The sequence below is a fragment of the Callithrix jacchus genome, chromosome 12, assembly GCF_049354715.1.
Source record: "Callithrix jacchus isolate 240 chromosome 12, calJac240_pri, whole genome shotgun sequence".
Classification (NCBI taxonomy): domain Eukaryota; kingdom Metazoa; phylum Chordata; class Mammalia; order Primates; family Cebidae; genus Callithrix; species Callithrix jacchus.
The window spans coordinates 115,445,711-115,469,963 of record NC_133513.1 but is presented as its reverse complement, the minus strand read 5'-3'; the positions used below and the strand labels follow the sequence as shown (position 1 = coordinate 115,469,963).

Below are 24,253 nucleotides of genomic sequence, written 5' to 3'. Positions count from 1 at the left end.
GAAAACTTGGTTTTGCTTTGCTCTTCTAGAGGTAATTTGAAACAGTATTTTGATGGTGAAATACAATAAAATAGGCTACACAAAGATACTCAAAGTGTTGCAATGAAACACAACCTCAAAATATTTAAATTGTAGCAGATCACTCAGGGCTGTGCAGTAGGGGGTGTGAAAGAATTCACTCTCCTCAGCCATTGAAATATTTTAGCAGAGAGAGAATTCCATGCTGGAAAAGAAAGACAGCCAGTTTGGAGTTTCAACCTCAGGAGAACAGACTGAGATCCCAAAACCATCTCTACACTGAAGAGAGACAGAATCATGCAGGTCACCATACCAGAAATGCCCCTCACAAAACAATAGGGGATCTGACACCCACTGGGCATCAGAACAGGCACGTTCTGGCACCTGAATCGGGGATCTCATTTAACCCTCATGGCAATTCTTTAAGGCAGGTACAATAGTTGTCATCCCCATTCTACAGAGAAACAAACTGAGGTTATGTATGCAATTAGTAAGGAGCACAGCTGGGGTGTGAATTCAGAAACCTGTGCCTGAACTTCATCCTCACCACAGCTCCTGGCAGTGCCCACCGGAGTCTGACCACCCAGCCTCCCCGAGGCCACTGCTGACTTTCACCTTCAGAGATAACACCTGCCCCTCCTAGGAAGTGGGGCCCCTGGCCTGGCAGGACGTCCTCCGGGACCTACCCAAGTCCACATGTACAGCTTCCTCATGGTGAATGGGTTCATGTGTAGTTCAGAGCCTCCCCGGCAAGAGAAAGAAGCATTCTCAACCTGGCAGCCTGGGTGAGAAAGTCCAATCCAAATTTCTTCCGGAAACCCTCAACCAATGTTAGGAAGCCTTCTCCCCAAGAGCCCAAAGCACAGGGAAGGCCAAGTCTTTACGACCCCATTTCCTTCAAAGACCAGGGAAAAGCAGCTTCTGGAGGCAAATGATCCAGGTAGAATGTGAGCCAGGTATTCAAAAGCCACATATGTCATTTTGTAAATTTTGGGAGCCACATTAAAAACAGAAGAAAAGAAATAAATGAAATTAATTTTAGTAATACATTTTAACCCAATAGATCCAAAATATTATCATTTTGCATATAATGCTAATTATATGCAAAATGACTAGTGATATATTTTCTTTTTTTTTTTTCTTTTGAGACAGAGTCTCACTCTGTCATCAGGCTGGAGTGCAATGGTGCAATCTCAGCTCACTGCAACCTCCACCTCCCGGGTTCAAGTGATTCTCCTGCCTCAGCCTCCCGAGTAGCTGAGACTACAGGTGCACACCACCATGCCCAACTAATTTTTGTATTTTTAGTAGAGACAGGGTTTCACCATGGCCAGGATTGTCTCAATCTCTTGACCTCATGATCCATCTGTCTTGGCCTCCCAAAGTGCTGGGGTTACAGGCATGAGCCACCGTGCCCAGCCACTAAATTTTCAACATTGGGTGTGTATTTTACATTTATTGCACATCTCCATCCACACATAGCCAGGGGCTGCATTACTGGACCCAGCAGCTATAGAGAGTACAAAAGTCTCATCAGGAACAAAATGAATAGGAACACCGTCAGAACCTAAATTTCCGCTGCTGTTAAAACCATAATCAGTCATACAACTTCAGCCATTAAAATCTGTTTGTAGGCTGGGTATGGTGGCTCACGCCTGTAATCCCAGCACTTTGGGAGACAGAGGCGGAAAGATTGCTTGAGCCCAGAGTTTGAGACTAGACTGGGCACCATGGTGAAATCCCATCTCTACAAAAAAAAAAAAATAATAATAAGCTCAGCATAGTGGCACACACCTGTAGTCCCAGCAACTAGGGAGGCTGAAGTGGGAGGCTCACCTAAGCCTGGGGAGGTCGAGGCTGCAATGAACAGAGATCATGCCACTGCTCTCCAGCCTGGGTGACAGAGTGAGATCCTCAAAATAAATAAATGAATGAATAAACTTTTTAAAAAAGATTTGTTTTTAAAGATTTTTGATAGCACTGAAAACACTGAAGAGTATTGATGGCACTCAAAATCCACTAAAATGAAAATAGACAAAATACTAAATAACAGTAATTGGTAGGTATTGTGGTTGTGGCTTTTTCTCTAACTACTTTTCTATACCTCACAAGTATTCTTGAAAAATGAAGATTTATAATACTAATTTGGAAATTATAATTTTAAAATTTAAGGTAATTACAACAAGTCATGAAATATTTATTGCACTATTATACGTGTGGCTCTGCACGCTCCAAGAAGGTGATAAGATGTCTAAGGACTCTGAAAAAGCAGCCACTGATCTGGTCATTTGTGGGGTGGGGAAGGCTCTTCCAGGCTAGACAGATATTTCTCCTACCCCCTAACTGGGAATATAACAGATACATAACAGCAAAGGCTGCAGGAAAGTGTACTCTCAGTCGGCGGCCCAAACGGGTGTCGACTTGCATCTGTTTGTGTAGCACACGCCCACATCCACATGGGCCCAGAGTGATGGAGTCACCACTGCCAGGCAGCAGAGGCGGCTGGGTGTCAGCGGAAGTGTTCAGACTCAAAAAACAGGTGATGGTGCATTCTTTTCGAATGTGCAAAATATGAATCAGATCATTTATAAAATGCCTGCAGCTGTTTGGTAGGGTACACAGGTACTAATTTAAAGTGCGATTCCACCCTACTCATACATACAAGTGTGTATGCATGTGTGTGTGTGCACACAGCACCAGAACAGCCAAAGGCCTAGGGAGGCGGCGAAGCTCGTGCACAGTGAATCTGTGTGTGTACAATATCTCCATGTCCCCAAAAGGATGCGACTTCAAGCAGCAGCTTCTGCACAATGCTAGGTGGCGTTTCATTTAGAAAAGAACAGGCAGGCACACTGCAAGTGTGAAGGTCAGTGATTCACGGTTACATTTGCCATTTGTCCTCCTTGAATCTCAAGATCTCCTGGAGTGTGACTGCTGTTGGCGAGCCGTTCCTGCTTCAGAGACTAAATAAGCACTGAACCCATTTGCATCAAGACATCCTGAACTAGAGGAGTGGGTGCCTAGAGATGATGCAGGGGGAGTGGGGCTGGGGTATGATATCTGGGGGCTGTAGGGTTTCTGTTTGTGGGGATGACAACAACCTGAAATTGACTGTAGCCATGATTACACACTGTGAATATACTACAAACCATTGAACTGTACACTCTAAATGAGTGAATTATATGGTATGTGAATTGCATCTCAATAAAGATTCTTTTCTTTTTTTTTAACAGGGTCTCACTCTGTCACCCAGGGTGGAGTGCAGTGGCACAAACACAGTCACTGCAAACCTTCACCTCCTGGGCTCAAGAGAACTATCCTCGCACCTCAGCCTCCCAAGTAACTGGGACTACAGGCACATGCCACTGTGCCCAACTAATTTTTGTATTTTTTGTAGAGATGGGGTTTCACCCTGTTGCCCAGGGCTGGTCTCAAATTCCTGGGCTCAGGTGATCTTCCTGCCTCGGCCTCCCAAAGTACTGGGATTAACAGGTGTGAGCCACTGAACCCAGCCTGACTTTTTTACTTAAGGTAATAAACTCAATTATGAAAGCAACTCATTCGATCCCTTTTCAACAACAGAGATTTTAGTCATCCCAGATGCTACTGTACCTGTACATAAAATGGGAATGACCATTTGCTTCTTTCTTATATAAGAACACATGCTGTATAAGGACCACTCTCCTTTACAAAACATCCAGTGTGTCTGTGTCTGAGGAAGGCATCATGGCCTTCCAAAGACCGATATCCTTCACTGACCTTGCTGTTCCTTCTGCACCTCTGGCCTCATCTGAAGTGACTTTATCCACGACTCTTGGAGCGTCCTTCTTAGGAACCGAAGGTAAGACGGATGGGCCAGGCCTGGGGCTCTCTCTGGGATAATGAAAGAAAGTGATTGATAGGATGACGGAGACAGTAGGGCATTACTCCCTGGGTCCTATTTCCCAATTAAAGCTTTCAGTGGCTACTACAAAAAATAAAAAAAATCCCTAGGGGAGGAAAAAGAGCTTTAGGAATCAGTGGGTCTGAGATACTTTTGAATCATTTAGGGCCCCTGCCTAAATAAATCCAGATTCAAAAGCAGATGTATCTGGACTCCAGAAAAATGTATGACTGACTATAACCTATCACATAATAGTGCACAGCCAGCCAGTAAACAGTTCATACTTTTCCAGTGGCTTAAATTAGATAAATTAAGGGACACAAGAAAAGGAACAAGACAGTCAACAGCTTCCAGCCTCCATAGTTCTCACATTTTTCAGAGCCTCAGGACACCCAGAAGGGGTAAGCAGGTTCATTTAGCAATTAGATATGGAAAACTACCCGTCTATGCCACTGACTTTTAAAAATCAGGCTGGGAATCACCTGTGAAACTCATCACACATTCCTGTGGGAACTTTTTCATTTAGGTACCTGTCAGGGTGGAGCGGTTCTGAAGCCAAATGTTGCAGCTTTGGGTCGTGAGTTTCGTCAGGTTCTGGAGGTGAGGAGACACACACCTTCCCATCCCCGGCAGGAATGGGGCGCTCAGGCCCTGGCTGCTCCTTAGCCTTCCAAGGCGTGGCTGGGCTGTCCCCACGAAGGGCAGCTGTACCCTCCATCCCCTGGGCCTTGTCAGAGCAGGCTGCGTCCTGACAGCTTCCTGGCAGTGCCAAGTTGCCAGCTGCGATGGAGAACGCCCTCATAGTACCTGCTTCAGGCAGGTCACCGGACGCACATGCCCGTGTCTCAGCTGTGCGCAGGGTGACGTCACCCTCTGCTTCTCCAGCAGTGCCTGCCATCTTGCAGGGCTCCAGGGGAGTGTCTGCTATTTCTTCAGCTGGTGGTGCTGGGGTGCTCTGGTCGCCTGGGACATTTTCCATTTCTAAGATGCCAGCAGTGACTCCAGGCCTCTTCTCACCCTGAAGCACGTCAGGGGTCCAGGGCTCACCGTTGGCCTCAGGCATATTCAAAGCCTCCCTCTGGGGAGAAGGGGCTTGCAGGGCACAGGTGGACCCTGGCACATGCCCTGGAACCCCTGTGTGAGCAAAGTTCCCAGGACCGTCTTCTCCATGTGGACTGTCGCAGGTGGATGTTTCCTGGTGCTGCTTTCCAGAAGGATTTTTGTCTTCAGCCACAGCTTCCTCTCCATGGCTATGGGGGGCCACCCGGAAGGCAGCAGCTCTCTCCACAGGGAGCTCCCGAGTAGCTGCTGGTGAAGGAAGACCTGAAGCTAATTCCTGCCCGCTTCTCTCCTGCTGTGAGCGAGCCTGGCCTTCCAGGCCTGGCCAGGCTGCCCCTGGCCCCTCTGGCCTCTCATCTTCCCTCAGTGTGGGTGAGATACCTGCCATCTCCTTCCCCACACCAGCACCTGGCAAGTTCTGCCCCCAGGTCGGCCCTGCTGGACCCAGAAGCTTGTCTGAAGCTGGCTCCTGCAGAGCCAGACAGGAAATCTCAGCCTCTCCAGCCAAATCTCGCTTCTTCTCCGCCTGGAGTGGAGCAGGAGGTGCAGGGAGAGGGATGACATCCACTTCTGGAGGCTCATCTACAAGCTTTTCTGGGCCCAGTGGCCTGGTGAGGTCCTTGCCCACTGCACTCCTCCCAGCTGCTGCCTTTTCTCCAGGTGCAGTCAGGGCTCCGAGCACAGGCTTCTCGAAGATCTTGGCGATGTGCTCCCTGAAGTCTGGGAAGCCAGTGAGGGTGGCGATTTGCTCAGAGCTTGTGTCCACACCAGCTGATGTGCCCCACCTCGGGTCCTGGGGAGGCACTCCCATCCTCTCCCTGCTGCCCTCTATCTCTCCTGCTGACATGCCCTCCTCGCTGGCCTTGGCACCTGCACCCAAAGCCGTTGCTGCTTTCTCCTCCCCTGTTGCCTGCTGGCCCTTGGCCAGAAGTGGCATCCTGTCCAGGCATGGCATGGAGTCCACAGGTTCCTCTGTGGTCGTGGCTTTGGGGCTGCCGCTGTTGGCTTGCACTGCAGAGATTTCTCCACCTGTAGCTCCTGGTTGCAAGAGGGAGGTGAGGGAGCCAGCAGACAACTTCATGAAGGCAGCATTTTCCAAGGCAAGCAGGGGCTCCCTGACAGGACAGGGGCTTTCGCCAGGACCTCTGGGGCCTGCAGAGGAAATGGCTTTCACTCTGCTGTCTTCTGCTCCTTTCCGGATAGCACTGTTGACATGCAGGTAAGGGGTGTCAGGAGCAGCCACTTCTGGTGGCCCAGACAGCCGGAGCTCCTTTGGGTCTGGGACAGCCTGGTATGCAGAGATATCCATGGTGCTCCTGGGAATCCCACCCTGCTCTCTGGCTGGCAGCAAGGCATCCTGGCAGCTGGCCATGGGCTGCTCAGCTTGACAGGGCTCATGCGGGGCAGAGGTAGAAGCTTCCTCCCTGGAGGTAAGGCAGTGCTCGGTCTGAAAGAAGCCACCACTTAAAGTAGCTTCTCCCGGTTCCTCTGGAGCCTGCTGCTTTCCTGGGTCTCCTGCATCAGCACTCCCACCAGTCTCAGCAGCCCCCGCTTCACCACCTTGCTCCCCAGCTGATGGGAAACTTGCAAGAAGCTTTGGGGGCTCTTCATCTGAAGTGGCTGGGCACTCCATTTTCTGCTGTGGGGCTGGCACTGGTTGCTGCCTGCTTTCCTGGGTTTCATCACATGCCTCTGTCTCTGGGGCCTCCTGGGTGGGTGTGACTCTGGGGCTGGCAGGCGCCAGGGCTGGCGGGCAGGGAGCTGCATCCAGGAGTGCTACTGAGTCAGGCTGACAAGGTGGGGCCTCCACTGTGTTTCCACTTGCCACCTCCCTCTTACTCATGCCCCAGAGTGGGGAACAACCGTCAGCTGCTTCAGAAGCTCCTGCATCCCTCTGACATGCTTCTTCATGCTGGCTGCCTTCTTCCAAGGCATCAGCCAACGCCTGTTGAGACATGTTTGGCCCCTGCCCAGTAGAGCAAGTTTCCTTTCTGCTCAAGTTCCCTGCAAGAAGAAAGTCTTTTAAGGCATCTGCTGCTGGAGGCGAGACCCTCAAGGACTGACCGTCACCACATGCTCCTGGCTGCTTCTCCCCTACTGCAGGCAACTTCTGTCTCGTTGGTGCTGACAATTCTAACTTTTCTATGGGAGAACTCTCCCAAACCGTGTCAGTGGGAGGTGAACTGGGAGCATCAGACAGGCTGCCTTTGGAGAACTCACTTTGAAGTTCTGATCCCAGAGCCTGCTCCTGTCCTCCATGAGTGGGCAAGTTCATATCTTCCTGAGGTTCCACAGGTTCATGGATTTGGGAAGGATCTGCTCCCTGGTCCTTAAAACCAGGATGGCTTGGATAAGTCTCTTTCCCATTTTCAGGTGGCTGGGCCTGCTCCTTGAGCACATCAAAGATGGATGCCTCTGGGTCTGCCTGGGATGCCTGGAGATGCTGCTCAGAAGATAGTGGGGGCCATTCGGATGCAGCTTCTCTTATCCAGCCTTCCCCCGGGCAGGATGGGATTTCCTGCGGATCTTGGTCCAGGCTGAGTGCCGCGAGCCCCAGGTCTGCTGCCAAGTTCTCCCCCTTGGGGGGATGTGGCACCCCAGCATGAAATTCCTGTCTCAGTGCATCAGACCCCGGCCCACGGGGTTGACCTGGGGATGTCAGCAAGCCCGCCCCATCACAGCTGCCCATCTTCCTTATTTCCAATGTGCTCTCCCCTTCTGGGCCTTTGGGTCCAACCTCCACAACAGGAGTTGGCAGAAACTCTGATTTCTCTGATTCTAAAGTCAGGAGAGGCTCCATTCTCCCCAGTCCTTCCCTGCTCTGAAGGGTGTCAGGACATTTGGGCTGCAATCCTGAGCCCTCCCAGATGGCTCCTTCGGTAACGGTGGGCTCACCAGCTCCATCTGGCACAGGGGGCAGGATGGGGTCCTCCTCACCCAGCTTGTGTGGTGGGTCAGATGCATCGGCCTCTGATGTCTGAGAGTGAGGCCCGTCTGTGTGGCCGGCACCCGCCTTTCTGGATGGCTGTGCTGAGTGTGAGCTGGGATGGTCTCTGCTCTCTGCATCACTGCTTGGCTTTGAAAGCTCATCTTTGCCTACTTCCTGATCACGCATGCTGCTGGAAGCCCAAGAGTCCTCTCCTCGCAGGTTCCCAGGGTCTGCACTGTCAGGCAGCTCTGGGGCTTCTTCCTTTCCTCTAGGGCTGTCACAGGGTGATCCGCTTCCTTCTTTCACCACAGCCGGGCTTGTGGCATCTTCATGGGCCTCGGTTCCATCCGATGGCCCCAGTGACGCTCTGCCACTGTCACTTCGTGCATTGGGAAGAGGAGGGGGTGCTACCCCTTGTTGGACCACATGGCTTTGCTCCCTGTTCAAGTTCTCTCCCCATTCCTGGGATGATGGGGCAGGAACCTCTTCAGAGTTCCCCTCTGGATGCCCTCCCTTGCTTCCAAGGTCTGATGCTTGCCTCTCCAGTCCCATCAACCCTGCATCCGCCACCTCTTCTTTGGCTGCATCTGCAGAAACTGGCATCCCAGCCTTGGAAACTGAATCCCTAGACAATGATCTGGGACCTTCTATGGCAGTAGAAATCAGAGCAGCTGGGAGTGAAGCGAGTCTTGAAGCTGGATGTGCTTCCTCAGTCGGAGTGAGCAGGGAGGGCTCCAGGCTCACAAGCAAACCCCCTTCAGGCTGGCTGCCTGCTGCCACACAGACAACTTGATTGGGCTCGGTTCCTCGCATCCCTGACTGTGTGTGACCCTGAACATCACTGGTGTCCAGAGCCTCCTTCCCAGAGCCCCCGGCCCCTGGCACCAGGGCAGGACTTGGTGAGCCCTGGGGCAGCTCTTTGTGTGGCAGATGTGCTCCCACTGGCTGCTGGCAGCTCCCCTGGGAAGCGGCATTCACTTCTGCTTCTGGGGCAGCCCCTGCATTGTTCCTAGGGGGACAACAGGCACTGAGGAATTCCAAGTCATCTGTTAAATACTGAGGCGGCACCTCCACTTGACATTTTTCTCTGTCTGAGGCTTTCAGCGCTGGCTCTGGTGGGATTAGGGCCTCTGGTCTTAGGAGGGACTTCTCTGAGACAGCTGAGCTCTCTGTGCCCAGCCCGGCTATAGCAGTGACATCAGGGGACACTTTTACAGAAGCCACCCTCTGCCTGGACTCTGCAGGGGGAAAGCCACCTGCAGCCTCTTTCCCTTGGGACTCTAAATCACCAGGCTGGTCCCCCTCTCCACATGGGGGTGCCTTCACTGGCTCTCTGAGAGGTACTGGTGACATTCCAGGTGACTGGTCAATGCAACTGGAGGAGGAGGAGGAGGACTTCTGTCCCTCTTCCTTTGGCTTGCTGTCTCTTCCAGCACTGGCGATGATGGGAACCTCTTGGTGTGGAGTAGAGCTGTCCCTCTCAGTGGGAAACGCTGCCATGACATCCCCTGGGGCATTTGGGGCAGCTTCCCTCCTGGGGGACTGAGTGTGAGGACCATCTTCAGGTGCCGCTGCTGGACTTGCCAAGCAACCTTCCGGGGGACACTCGGCAAAGGGCACGGAGGACGAGGGGTGCTCTCGCTCCTGGGGCGGTGGCAGGTCAGGCAGCAAAGAACCTTCTGGTCCCCTGGCTCCCTGTGGGTCCTTCCTTGGCTCAGTCCCCTCTGGGGACACAAGGCATGGATTCAGGCTGGCAGAACTCTCAGAAGTGGTGCAGAAGCCTCCAAGACCAACGCTGCCAATGATGAAAACATTTAATGTTTCATTGGTTCTCAGGAATGCCAAGGACAGAGCCACACCGCAGGCAGGTCACCCCACCCACCCCCACAAAAGGCCACCAAGTGCCCTAACCACAGACACACCATCCTCATGCAGCTCATTCCTCTCTGCGAGAGCCCCTCGCCCAGCACCCCTCCAGTAATCAATACGCATGCCCTTGTTTTCTCCAAAAGCCAGTGCAGGGCATCTCAAACGCTCAGTGTGGGCTTTCCATGCTGGTCAGCAGTGAAGACGGAAATGTGGCAACTCATTTGTAACAGTCTAAAATGCAGGAAACCCAAAAAGGTTTCATTCGTTTGTTTGGGTGTGTGTTTGTTTGTAAGACAGGGTCTTGCTCTGTCACCCAGGCTGAAGTACAGCCGCACACCGATAGCTCCCTGCAGCCTCCACTTCCTACGCTCAAGCACTCCTCCCACCTCAGCCTCCGGGGTAGCTGGGACCACAGGTTTTCATCACCACACCCAGCTAATTTTTTAATGTTCTATAGAGATGGGGTCTCGCTATGTTGCCCAGGCTGGTCTCAAACTCAAGCACTCTTCCCACCTCAGCCTCTCAAAGTGCTGGGATTACAGGCGTGAGCCACCAGAAAGTGGTAAATAAGAATAAATCATCATAGGAGATTTGAACCAGTCCTGAGAATATTATAGGCAGGTCCCCAGCACTCCTAGAGGTCCTTAGATGTTCAGGAAAAAGCACAAATTGGTAACGCCAGGCTTTGAAATAAAGAGCGATTCCTGGTAACAGTTAACTTGATTCTTCACAGTTAACAGGTGGGACAGTCACAGGCACAACCCCCAGATCATTTCTATTTGGCTGTGGAATTTCTGCACCTGACCTATGTGTAACTTCTGAGAGCTGAATCACCTTCACACCCACATTTGTCTTAACTTGAACGCACTTGTCTGGGTAATGTGGGGGGAAAACTGGAACATGCAGAGAACTTGGGGGAACCTGGCTCCGAATTCCGGACTTGCCACGGATAACGATCTAGTTATTATAGACTGGCTTGCGACGTGCTGTGTTTGGACTGTGCTGCTCAATTCTACACAGTTTTAATGCTATGCATTTTTCAATTTTAAAAATAATATATGCAAAGTTTGAAAAATGTAGAAAAAAATAAGAAAAAATACTGCCACATGCTTGCCACAGAGTTCTAGTGAATTTCCTGACTTTTCCTACACAATTGTTTGGGGGTATAATTTTTTAATTTTTACATAATTGTGATCAATGTACTTGTTATGATCCTATATGGTCTAGTAACAAGAGAAATTGCTGAAGGCAAAGCTAGCAGAAGTATGGTTTTTCTAATGCTTTTACCATTTTCTTTAAAGTTATTACACAGGAAATAGCAAAGAAAAATTGATGGAATCTTTTTGTAACTGTTTGTTACATGCACACACACATCACTCACGGCAGCCCAAGCGTGCTAATACCATAGACAGATGGGTGTTTACTGTCCCACCCTTTCAACACTTTTGAGGTTTCAAGTTTTCCAAAATAAAAAGCTGGGAAAATAATGACAGATGAAATTCGATAGGCCCCAGTGCTTTGTGTGGATTATCTCATTTAGCTCTGCCAACAACAGCTTTGCAAGGTGGGTACTCCCGTTGCCATTTGCAGATGAGAACCCTGGAGAACAGAGGCTAAGCATGGATCTCACCGTGGACAGCTGATTCCCCTGGCCACAATCTTCTTATCCACTCTGCTACGCAGAATGAATAAAAACGTTCAAGGAAGGCAAGAGCCTCTTCCCCCAGCGCCATTCTAGCCTCTGTCCTGCCTCTCAGCTCTGCAGTACATGTGTCGTCAGCTGACATCCGTGGAGGAGGTACACGCACAGGATCACCACTGCCGTCACCTTATCTAATGCCTGTTCCTGCACATAGGACATGGGAATGGTGCCTGAGGACCCAAAAGAGAGCTGCTACTGTGTCAACCAGATTCGCATTTTCTGACCCAAAAGCAGAGCTGACTAGGACAAAGAGGAGAAGACTCAGAGGGTAAATTACATAAAACCCTCCAATTCACAAATGGTCACGGAGGACAGATGGGCCCACAGAGAGTCCTGGCCCGAGCTGGCTGACATCTGGAAAACTACTCAGGGTTTGGGTAAAGTGTCTTGGCCTGGCTTTCTGGAAAGCACCAGGTCCAGAAAAAAACCCGATGTCTCCCCAACCAATGATGACTCCTCCTCCTCCCCCTCTTCCTTTTCCCCTTCCTCCTCCTCCTCCCCTCTCCCTCTCCTCCTCTCCCTCCCCTCCTCCTCTTCCTCTTCTTCCTCCTCCCCCTCCCTTCTCCCCCTCCTCCTCCTCCTCCTCCTCCTCCTCCTCTCCCTCTTCCTCCTCCTTCCCCTCTTCCCTGCTCAGCATTCTGCACCTGACAATTTTTCTTGTAACAAGCACTTTACATTTCATGATGTCCCGCCTATTAACTGAGGTCAAACAGTTTATTATGTGATAAGATTAAGGGTGTGTAATTCACCAATGAAGTGCACCTATTTACGTCGGCTTTATCAAGCTGGAAATAAATAAAGCCACTTTCTTGTCCATGCTTCCGACAGGAACTGCCAACGTGAGACAGTATGTGGCTTCCCTTCAGGCTGGCTGAAGTCATCACCATCTGGGACAAGACGATAAATCCTGTTTTGGCATCTTGCAGCCTTGTGCGGTCTTATCAGAGAGCAACCAGGAACAAATTTTCCATGGAGTGTGGGACACACAACCACCTCCCCCAAATCAGAACCCAGACATGGGTTTATTTGGCATAAGCTGGGCACCAGCAATCTCTTTGATTAGCCATCAGAAGTAATTTTAAAAGCCAGATTAAATCTGCTCACCAGGAGCAGATTTGCCTAAGGGCAGGAAGAATTCTAAGAACTGATCTGTTGAGGGCTCCCCGTTAATTGAAGCTTACATAATATCCTTTTGTGCTTCAAGATTGCGTTGAAATGTGTGGGATAGAGGCTCTGCTCAGAATCCACAGGCCAGCACCCTGAATGGAAGCCTTTCAGCTGCCCCTACACAGAGGGGGCACTGCCTCTGTGTGGAGGTCAGTGGGGCCCAGGGACTGCGGCCTCCATCGCAGACCAGATGCCCACAGCACAGTGAAGGGAGAAGCAGGGTTAGGGGCTGGTGGGGGTCATCTGCTGCAACCAAGGTCTGAGCAGATGATGGGGATGCAGATGGGTTCTTAAATGCGTCGTTCTGAAAACACACACACATGCAATGCTTAAAGGGAGGAAGGAGGCCAGCTGCGGAAAAACAAACTTGGCCCCTGCATGACCAGGCTTTCAGGAGCTGGCAAAACCATAAAGCAAAGCCGAAGGGATGGAGAGTTGCCATGTACTAAACACTGACTCAGGCCAGACCCTGTCAGGCACTTTTCATTTTTTTTTCTTTTTGGAGACCAAGTCTCGTTCTGTCACCCAGGCAGGAGTGCAGTGACATGATCTCGGCTCACTGCAACCTCCGCCTCCCGAGTTCAAGCAATTCTCCTGCCTCACCCACTGAGTAGCTGGGACTACAGGCACATGCTACCATGCCGGGCTAATTTTTGTATTTTTAGTAGAGACGGGGTTTCACCATCTTGTCCAGGCTGGTCTTGAACTCCTAACCTCAGATGATCTGTCCACCTTGGCCTCCCAAAGTGTTAGGATTACAGGGGTGAGCCACCGCACCAGGCCTGGGCACTTTTCCATTAGGATTGCATTTCATCCACACAACAGCCTGGTAGAGGGGTGGCCCCCATTGCATACACAAGGACATTTTCCTGAAGAAATTCAAGACAGGACCCAGGCTCAAAGAGCTGTTGATGCAAAGCAAGACAGAGCCCAGTGGCTCTGCCTCCTGCTGCCCTGTACGTGCTGCCTGCACAGGTGCAGGAGCCCCTCCTCCCGTCCTGCCTGGCCCCTTCATTCTGTCCTTCCAGCTGTGGCCAGAGCAATAGCTTAGAAATCCAAGTCTGCTCCTGTCACCCCACCGTGGCTTTGCTTTGCTCTCAGTTGTAGCCCCAAACTCCCTTTCCTGACTCATCCCTCATGAAGCTCCCCAGCCACACATCTGCCTGGAGCCTGCAGCCCTCTGCCCCCCACCAGGTCACAGGTCCACTCTTCACTTCTCAGTGTAGCCTCCCTGCCCTGGGCTCCCAGATCAGTTTCTTTCCCAGGCCCACCTAGTGCTAGTCGCGATTGCCCTCACTACGGTTGGTGACCATTTCCCAACCGTAGTGGGAGGTGGAGGAGGAGGAGGAGGAGGAGGAGGAGGAGGAGGAGGAGGGGGAGGAAAAGGGGGAAGGAGGAGGAGTGTAACCTAGGCCAGGCCCTAGTCTCCTTGCAATATCATATCCCTGCTGCCTGGCATATAACAAACGAAAATGTTGCTGAAGATAGGAATGTACAAGTGAATCCAAGGATGGCTGGATAGAAGGATGGACAGATATGACTGAACCCAAATCAAAGATACTATTCAGAAATGTTCCCAAATCATGGCTGTTTCACTAGAAGATGATGAACATTTTTTTTTTTGAGCCAGAGTGTCACTCTGTCACCCAGGCTGGAATGTACAGGCATGATCTCAGCTCACTGCAACCTCCAGCTCCTGGGTTCAGGCAATTCTGTGTCTCAGCCTCCCGAGTAGCTGGGATTAGAGGTGTGTGCTACCATGCCCAGCTAATTTTTATACTTTTAGTAGAGAGAGGGTTTTGTCATGTTGGCTAGGCTGGTCTCAAACTCCTGAGCTCAAGTGAGCCATCCGAGCCAGGCCCAAACCACAAATATTCTTTTTCTTTCTTTTCTTTTCTCTTTTTTTGAGACAGAGTTTTGCTCTGTAGCCCAGGCTGGAGTACAGTGGTGCGATCTTGGTTCACTGCAACCTCCGCCTCCCAGGTTCAAGTGATTCTCCTGCCTCGGCCTCCCTAGTAGCTGAGACAACAGGCACATACAACCACACCCGGCTAATTTTTGTATTTTTAGTAGAGGCAGGGTTTCACTATGTTGGCCAGGATAGTCTCCATCTCCTGACTTTGTGATTTGCATGCCTCGGCCTCCCACAGTGCTGGGATTACAGGTGTGAGCCACATTCTTTTCTTCCAACAAGCATACCATTCCAGTAACTCATTAGTCTGAACTTTCATTTTATAAATGAGGAAACTGAGTCTCAGAAAAGGCAAAGTACCTTTTTTATGCTTTTGTGAAACAGAGAAAGTTAAGGCAGCACTTCTCAGCCACACATCCCCATGCTCACTGGTAGGCCTAAGGAATCAGGGCGTGCACTGCAAGTAATTTGTGACTAATTATAAAGTACTACAGCCCGTGAATGATTTATTAGTTTCATAAAGTACTATAATGAAAAGATTAGTTATAATTCATAATATCATCACTGTTACTCACTGCATTCCGGGGTACTTTCTGGAAAAGGAAAGCGAGGGGTAGAATGAAAGCCAGTGAGTTAGTGGGATAGTTTGAGTGAATGTTTGTCCCCTCCAAACTCCTGTTGAAACTTAATCTCCAGACCAGGCGAGGTGGCTCATGCCTATAATCCCAGCACTTTGGGAGGCCAGCGCACGTGGATCATGAGGTCAAGAGATCAAGACCAGCCTGGCCAACATGGTGAAACCTTGTCTCTACTAAAAATACAAAAATTAGCTGGGCGTGGTGGTGGGTGCCTGCAGTCTCAGCTACTTGGGAGGCTGAGGCAGGAAAATTGCTTGAATCCAGGAAGCAGAGGTTGCAGTGAGCAGAGATCTCACCTTTGCACTCCAGCCTAGTGACAGAGGAAGACTCTGTCTCAAAAAAAAAAAAAAAGAAAGAAAGAAAGAAAAGAGAAACTTAATCTCCAAACATAATCATGTTGAAAGGTGGGGCCATTAAGAGGTGAAGGTGATTGGATCATCAAGGCCTTGTCCTCACGAATGGATTAATCCATTTGTGGATTACTGGGTTATCACTGTGGCTTTATGTGAAGAGGAAGGGAGACCTGAGCTAGCTTGCTCATTCCTTTCACCAGTGATGTCCTGTGCCACCTCAGAACTCTACATAAGCTCCACCAGCAAGAAGGCCTCACCAGGAGCAGCCCCTGGCCCTTGAACTTCTCGGCCTTTATAACTGTAAGAAATCAATGTTGGATGTGGTGACTCACGCCTGTAATCCCACCACTTTGGAAGGCCAAGGTGGACAGATCACATGAGGTCAGGAGTTCAAGGCCAGACTGGCCAACACGGTGAAACCCTGTCTCTACTAAAAATATAAAAATTAGCTGGGTATGGTGGTATGTGCCTGTAATCCCAGCTACTTGGGAGGCTCAGGCAGGAGGATCAGTTGGATCCAGGAGGAAGGGATTGCAGTGAGCTGAGATCATGCCATTGCACTCCAAACTGGGTGACAAGAGTGAAACTTCATCTCAACAAAAAAGGAAAGGAAACTCCAGAAGGTTTTCAGTCCGAACCAACATGAAATCAGAATAAAGCCAGTTAATTCAGGGACCACGTAGATGTTCACAATGACACAGCTAAACCTCCATGGCCACCTAGTCAATTCACTGTCTTTATTCCTGTCCTCAGCTTTGTGTATTTTTCTCTCCATCAATCATAAATCTAGTAGGCAAGGTGCAGTGGGGCGGCAAATGGCCAGAATTCTCTCTGTCACTTCATTCCCTATATTTAACTCACTCCCACCTTTCTCTTTCTTCCCTTTTCCATCCCACACTGAGAATACTGCCTAAGAAGCAGTCTCCTCAAGAACTTCAATTGAGCCAACTCTGATAGATCATTCTGCATCAGTTATTAGTGACTAACAAAACCTGCGGAGTATATGCCCTCCATAGTTTACACCTTGATCAAGGGCTTTTAAAAACCAAACTCAGTACTTCTCACAATATGATTGCTAGGTATGTAAGAATGAAGCTTCCTAGGCCAGGTATGGTGGCTCAAGCCTCTAATCCCAGCACTTTGGGAGGCCAAGACAGACCTATCACCTAAGGTCAGGAGTTCAAGACTAGCCTGATCAACACAGTGAAACCCCAGCTCTGCTAAAAATACAAAAATTAGCTGGGCCTGGTAGCAAGCACCTGTTTGTCTCAGCTACTTGGGAGGCTGAGGCAGGAGAATCGCTTGAACCTGGGAGGCAGAGGCTGCAGTGAGCCGAGATCGCACCACTGCACTCTAGCCTGGATGGCAGAGCAATACTGCATCTCAAAAAAAGGGATGAAGCTTCCTCTGTCTTTAAGGAACGTGGAAAGCACTAGGTGAAGTGTGGTTAAACAAGCTTTTGTACTGCAGGACTTCTCAGAGCATTTGAGAAACCACTGTGCACTGTGAGTCAACCAGAAGATACATACATACTGTTTCCCAGATTTGTTTCTCAGAAACCTTCTTCTGCCATTTTCTCAGTAGAACTTTGAGTAGGATGATGGGTCACAGAACACACTATGGAAAGCACAGGCTTCCGTCAAAAGAATTGGTGAGGACCTTCCAGATGCCCTTTAGAGGACCACACAGATAGTTTTCAACACACACTGTGTTCACCTCTCACCCCTCCTGGGTATCATCTGCTTGTAAACCAGCAAGATGTGAACTGCTCTTTTGGGTCTCAAAGCAAGGCCAATTCAGGTCTCTGAACACAGGGAGTTCTCAAACCTTCCCAAGGTAGGATGTTTCCTTCCCCCTCTCCGTGGTGGGTCCCCCTTCTCCCCATCCCAGGGCTGCCTGCCACTCCCGAGGCCCTGTGTACAGACACCCTCTCAGCACCTGCCATGGTCTCTTTATTTGTTTGTTTGTTTGTTTCCCACTGGGATCTCCCCAAGGTTACAGGGAGCTCATCTCATTTATATTTTTATATTTTAGTCTAGCACTGGTCTATACTCTGTTGAATGAATGAATGAATGATGGCACAAATAAGTAAATAAATACTTTTTTTTTTGAGACTGAGTCTGGCTCTATCTCTAGGCAGGAGTGCAGTGGCACGATCTTGGCTCACTGCAACCTCCACCTCCTGGGTTCAAGCAATTCTCTTGCCTCAGCCAACCAAGTAGCTGGGGCTACAGGCATGCGCCACCACGCCAGCTAATTTTTGTACTTTTTAGTAGAGACAGGGTTTCACCATGTCGGCCAGCATAGTCTTGATCTCTTGACCTTGCGATCCCACCCACCTTGGCCTCCCAAAGTGCTAGGATTACAGGCCTGAGCCACCATGCCCAGCCAGAAATACGTTTGTTTGTTTGTTTGTTTGTTTGTTTGTTTGTTTGTTTTGAGCAGAGTCTTGCTCTATCGCCAGGCTACAGTGCAATGGCGCAATCTTGGCTCACTGCAACCTCCGCTTCCTGTGTCCAAGCAATTTTTCCCCCTCAGCCTCCCGAGTAGCTGGGACCACAGGCACATGCCACCATGCCTGGCTATCTTTTGTGTTTTTAGTAGAGACGGGGAGAAATAAGTTTTTAAACTGACAATTGTACTGGCACGATAACTGCTCGCATAGGTTGATGCCTGCACTGTGGGAGGTGTCACCTATCCCAGAGACTTTGGAAAAGGGATGTATCTCCTAAGTGATCCTCGCAGAGGACAGCATTCTCATGTTCACAGGAGAGGAAACCTGCCATGCCTTACCAGTTACAGTATCTCACAGAGAAAGACGCCTCCTCAGAAACTTCCTTGCAACCCCAGAACACTGTGTCCAATCCACGCACATGGTCCTCACTTCTCCAAACAGCCCTCCCCACACAGAAGCCCGGAGCCCACTGACCTTGGCAAGACAGCCAGACCTGGCTTTGTATTTTAACCTGGTTTTATCTTTGCTGTGCTCATTCTTCAATAGGAAAAAAAAAAAACCAAGTACGTGATGCTTGAGCAATCCAGGCAACAGATGACAGAAACATATGTGCAGGTTGTAAAGAGCTACTGGGGAGATCGATGTGTGTGTGGGGGGTGTGGATTAAACCCCAAGGTATCCTTGCTTTGATACAAGTCATATGAGAACTTCTTCTTTATTTCTTTTTTTTTTTTTTGATGGATCTCCCTATGTTGCCCAGGCTGGAGTGCAATGGTACAATCTCAGCTCACTGTAACCTCCACTTCCCGGGTTCAAGCAATTCTTGTGCCTCAGCCTCCTGAGTAGCTGGGATTACAGGTGTCTGCCACCATGCCCATATAATTTTTTTTTTTTTTGTATGTTTAGTAGAAATGGGGTTTTGCCATGTTGGTCAGGCTGGTCTCGAACTCCTGACCTCAGGTGATCCACCCACCTCTACCTCCCAAAGTGCTGGGACTACAGGCATGAGCCACTGTGTCCAGCTTCATATGAACTTCTATATGACTTCAAGGTCAACGTGCCTGCCATTCCATTCCTGAGAATCCATTATCCAGCACAGTGTGGAGGATGGGAACAGGCAACTGAATTTCAAAGAAAATTCAAAAACAATCTTTTAACCAGTTTTTTTCAGTAACCCTCTCCTGGGGTCCCAAAAGTCAGGTGAATGACCCCATTTTATGATTCCCAGACTGGTTGCTGGAAGGGGCTGCTGGGTCGTTGCACACCAGTACTCCCCACAGCCGGAATGATCTTGTCTTCCACATCTGTCTGCTCTCCTTTATATGTCTCTAGATAAAGTCATGCCAATGACATTCTGATAAAATAATAATTTCTGAGCATTCAGACTTTTCTTAATGATTAAATATGAAAAATAAAACCACTATCCCATTAGAGAAAACATCTGTTTTTAATCACAATAAAGGTATTTAAAACTTGAATAAGCCCAAATCACGGGATCTGGTAGAATATTTGCCTGAATATAAACATCTGCTTAATTTTAAGTTACACCTTTGCTAGTGCTTCATGGAAACATGCAAACGAGAGTTTTGCTTGGCTAGCTAGATTCTGGTGGTGTTTTTATGTTATTTTGATATAACGAGGGTATTTTGAACAAAAAAAAGTGGTAAACATATTTTTGTTATATCCCTTCTTTTTTTTTTCTTTCAGACACGGTCTTCCTCTGTTGCCCAGGCTGGAGTACAATGGTACGGTCTCAGCTCACTGCAACCTCTGCATCCAAGCTCAAGTGAAGCCTCAGCCTCCTTCTACCTCAGCCTCCCGAGTAACTGGGACTACAGGCATGCACTACCACACCTGGCTAATTTGCTTAGTCTTTCTAGAGACAGGGTTTTCCTCTGTTTCCCAGGCCAGGAACTCAAACTTCTGAGCTAAAGCAATCAGCCCACCTCAGTCTCCCAAAGTGCTAGGATTATAGGCATGAGCCACCATGCCCAGTCTATATTCCTTCTTGATAAGACTTCTAGAATGAATTAAAATCATTTTCCTGCCACAGTAAACATTGTACAAAACAGGGAACATAGTAGAAATGTTCCTTGATGACTGAAAATCTTTCAGAGAATTTGGGGCATCCTCTGACCCATAAGACATTACTGGTTTTACCTGTCTCCGACTGAGCTCGTGTGTCCCGAGTTCAAAAATGGGATGAAGAGTTTCTTTTTAGAATAAATCCCCATTGCCAGTCTATTTTGTTGAGATCCTCTCTCTCTAATCCTATTGATCTAAATTAGGGGGAGAAAGTAGATGAGTCAGCATTACTGGGTGCCAAGCTGGTTCAATGTCAAAGACATAAAGCTCATCCAGCTTCCTTCCCAGCACTAACACAGCTGCAGTGACAGGTTTGGGAAGATTAATCACTGTCAAAGTTGGCATTTGAGGTCACAGCAAGACACAGGAGAGACTGTGAGTGTCGGTGATGCAAGGAGCTCTTGAAGAGAGAAGAGAAACAGCTATGTACACAGCATCTTCTCTCTTATTCTTTCATTCTAGGAAGGTCTCCCCACCTCTTCCAAAATAAATGCCAGATGTTTTGCTGCATTCCCATTTAAAACCCAAGAAAGGAACTTGATATGGTAGCTTTTCAATGTTTTCAGAGAGCCTAGGTTGGAAGACGTCATATGAAGAATTCTTAACTACAGGAAGGGCTGGACTAACAGAGGGTTAGCTATGAAGGAAGACAGAGGAAAGGAGGAGCAGTAATCCCTGGAGACAGAAGAAAACAATGAGGCAAGCCTTGCTGTTACCCCCACTGAAGGTCTGGAGAAAGTGGCACAGAGAGGGAGGTGTCAGGTTGTTGGAAACAGCTGCTCAGTGCCGCAAAGAAATCAGCACTGAGACTAAGGATCTCTCAGCAAGCAATTTTTACTTCCTGGACTGCAGAAAGGGTACCCTCACTAGCCATCTTGCCACGAGAGTACAATGAACAAAGGAAAAGCAGACGTATTTATCCTTTACACATCTGGGGTTGTTCTTACTGCTGTGTCTGATGTCTGTTGGCTGGAGCAGGACCTCACAAGGTAAACTAAAACCCAATTGGCTAACAACTTAAAACTTTTTAAACATGGAAAAGCAATGCCGAACTGGAGCACGTCCAGCACAAGTATCTTGGTTAAAGTACAAGGGCACAGAATGTACTACGTGCCTGTAAGCATGGCATGTTTAACAGCTACATAGGATAGGGCTTAACAAAGAGCCATTAGCACACTTACAATTTATTCTTTAATGAGAAAGGAAACTTTGAAGAGGAACTTTTACTTCCCACACAGGTGGAACCCAACAGTCTCCCTGACTTGAGATGAAGCCTGCGTATCTGGGGAGATCTAGGAAGCTGCAGTTCCCAGGGCAGAATACTAGAGAGGAGAGGACTCAACAGAGAGAACCCCAGAGATGGGCAAAGTACTGATCAGCATGTGCTGGTGTGGAAATCCCCTGAGGTGAGGCACAGAACACCTGAAAGATTTAGGAGGAGCAATACTCAAAGCTCATACACAGCTGGGAATGGTTCCTCTTTCCACCAGCCAGAGTGGAACACCTCATAACTCACAGGGCATCTGTTAGGGCATTAAGACAGGTTTTGCCTCAGTGGTGGGGAAGATTAATCCTCACCTAAACACTGCTCTCATCGATTTAACAAAGTGAGACGCAAAGAATTAAGCTGTTTCAAATAACTTAACTGCATCCCAGAGCAAAGCTCATACTATTTAGAGGAATACAAAAATATCCAGAACCCAAAAAGCTTACAGTCCACAGTGACTAGCCTGCAAGCAGGGAAATGTGACCCACGACGAAAAAAAAATTAACATAATTTGCCTTGAACCCAGAAGTTACACAGATGATAGAATTAGTACACAGGACTATTTTTCAAGAATGATAACTGTATTCCATATGTTCAGGAGGATAGAGGGAAGACTGAGTTTGTTAAGCACAGATGGAAAATGTAAAAAAGACCCAAATCAAACTTCTAGAGATAAAAACTACGATGTCCAAATAAAAAACTCACTGGGTGAAATTCATGACAGGTTAGCCACTACAGAGAAAAAGATTAGTGAACTTGAAGACACAGCAATAAAAATGCCCCAAAATGGAACACAGAGAGAATTAAGACGGAAAGAAATAACAAAAAATAAAATAAATTAAAACATCAGTGAGCCATGACACAAATTCAAGTAACCAAATGTATATGGAAATAGGGTTCCCAAAGGAGGAGGGGTGATAAAAAATATTTGAAGAAATAATGACTAAAAAATCCCCAAATATGATGTAAATGATGAACCAACATATCCAATAATCTCAACGAATGATAAGCTTAAGAAACAGTCAGGGCCAGGTGCAGTGGCTCACACCTGTAATCCCAGCACTTTGGGAGGCCAAGGCAGGTGGATCACTTGAGGTCAGGAGTTTGAGACCAGCCTGGTCAACATGGTAAAACTCCATCTCTACTAAAACACAGAAATTGGCCAGGTGTGGTGGCATGTGCCTGTAATCCCAGCTACTTGGGAGGCTGAGGCAGGAGAATTGCTTGAACCTGGGAGGCAGAGGTCACAGTCAGCCAAGATCACACCACTGCCCTGTAGCCTGGGCGACAGAATAAGACTCTGTCTCAAAAAAGAAAGGAAAAGAAAAGAAACTGAGAAACCTACAACAAGGCATATTGTAACCAAACTGCTTCGAACCAGTGAAATTTTTTTTTTTTTTTTAAGACAGAGTTTCGCTCTGTTACCCAGGCTGGAGTGCAATGGCATGATCTCAGCTCACCGCAACCTCCGCCTCCTGGGTTCAGGCAATTCTCCTGCCTCAGCCTCCCTAGTAGCTCGGATTACAGGCACGCGTCACCATGCCCAGCTAATTTTTGTATTTTTAATAGAGACGGGGTTTCACCATATTGACCAGGATGGTCTCAATCTCTTGACCTCGTGATCCACCTGCCTCGGCCTCCCAAAGTGTAGGGATTACAGGTGTGAGCCTGTAATTACAGCACCTGGCCCACCAGTGAAAAATATTAAAAGTAGCCAGAGAAAAAAAGAACAAAGGTAATAATTTTGCTGGAAATAATGAAAGCCAGAGTACAGTAACACAATATCTTTAAAGTGTTGAAAGAAAAAAACTGTCTACCTAGAACTCTTTACCAAGACAAAATATTTTCTAAAACAGGTGAAATAAATATTTTTCCAGACATACAAAAGCTAAAAGAATAACCCATAGTAGACCTGCATTTCAAGAAATGTTGAAGGAAGATCTTCCAGCAGAAAGAAAAGAATGTGAAATGGCCATTAGGATCTACACAACAGAATAAAGAACATCAGAAAATGGAAACTATGCAAGTAAATACAGTCTCCTTTTCCTTATTACTTAAATCTCTTTTAAGAGATAATTGCTGATTAAAGCACTAATAATGTGTATTATGGGATGTGTAGCTCATGTAGAAAGACAAAATAGCACAAAGGCCAAAGGGATGGAATGGAAGCATACTGTTGTAAGCCTCTTGTAATATATGTAAAATGATATAATCATTTGAAAGTAGATTGTGAGATATTAAAGATGTATGTTACAGGTCCTAAAGCAACCACTAAAACAACACAAATAGTTGTAGCTAATAAAATAATCCAAAGGAAGGCAAAAAGGGAGGAAATATGAAACTAGACTATAGATTTAAACTAACCATATTAATAATCACATTAAATGTGAATGTTATAAACACTCCAGTTAAAAGGCACATATTTTCAGGCTAGGCAACAGTGGCTCATGCTTGTAATTCCAACACTCTGGGAGGCCAAGGTGGGTGGATCACTTGAGGTCAGGAGTTCAAGACCAGCCTGGCCAACATGGTGAAACCCCATCTCTACTAAAAATACAAAAATTAGCTGGGCATGGTGGCAGGTGCCTGTAGTCCCAACTACTCAAGAGACTGAGGCAGGAGAATGGCTTGGGAGGTAGAGGCTGCAGTGAGCCAAGATCACACCATTGCACTGGTATGATAGAGTAGCCTGGGTGATAGAGTGACACTCTGTCTCAAAAAAAAAAGTATCGATTTTCAGAGTGGATTAATAAAACAAGATCCAACTACATGCTGCCTACAATATAGGTATTTAATTTTTTTTAACCACAAATAGGCTAAACATAATAGAATGGAAAAAGGGAAAGATGTACTATGCAAACATTAATCAGGCCATTGTGTCTATATTATATAAGACAAAATAGATTTAGCAGCAAA

The 24,253-nt window shown here is 48.0% G+C and overlaps 1 protein-coding gene across 43 annotated transcripts in view; it reads right to left on the bottom strand.

Moving 5' to 3' along the window:
- The window catches only part of TACC2 (transforming acidic coiled-coil containing protein 2), a 246,073-nt gene that overhangs the window by 155,752 nt on the left and 66,068 nt on the right, over window positions 1–24,253 (bottom strand). For 42 of the 43 annotated variants that reach the window (XM_035269317.3, XM_054243402.2, XM_035269326.3 and 39 more), the window contains 2 exons: window positions 4,432–9,684; window positions 3,778–3,891 (listed from right to left, as the gene is read on the bottom strand). The exons of the other annotated variant lie outside the window; for it this stretch is intronic. In XM_035269317.3, the coding sequence (XP_035125208.3) occupies window positions 3,778–3,891; window positions 4,432–9,684 (5,367 nt within the window). The remainder of the gene's footprint in view (window positions 1–3,777; window positions 3,892–4,431; window positions 9,685–24,253) is intronic. 43 annotated transcript variants of the gene reach the window in all.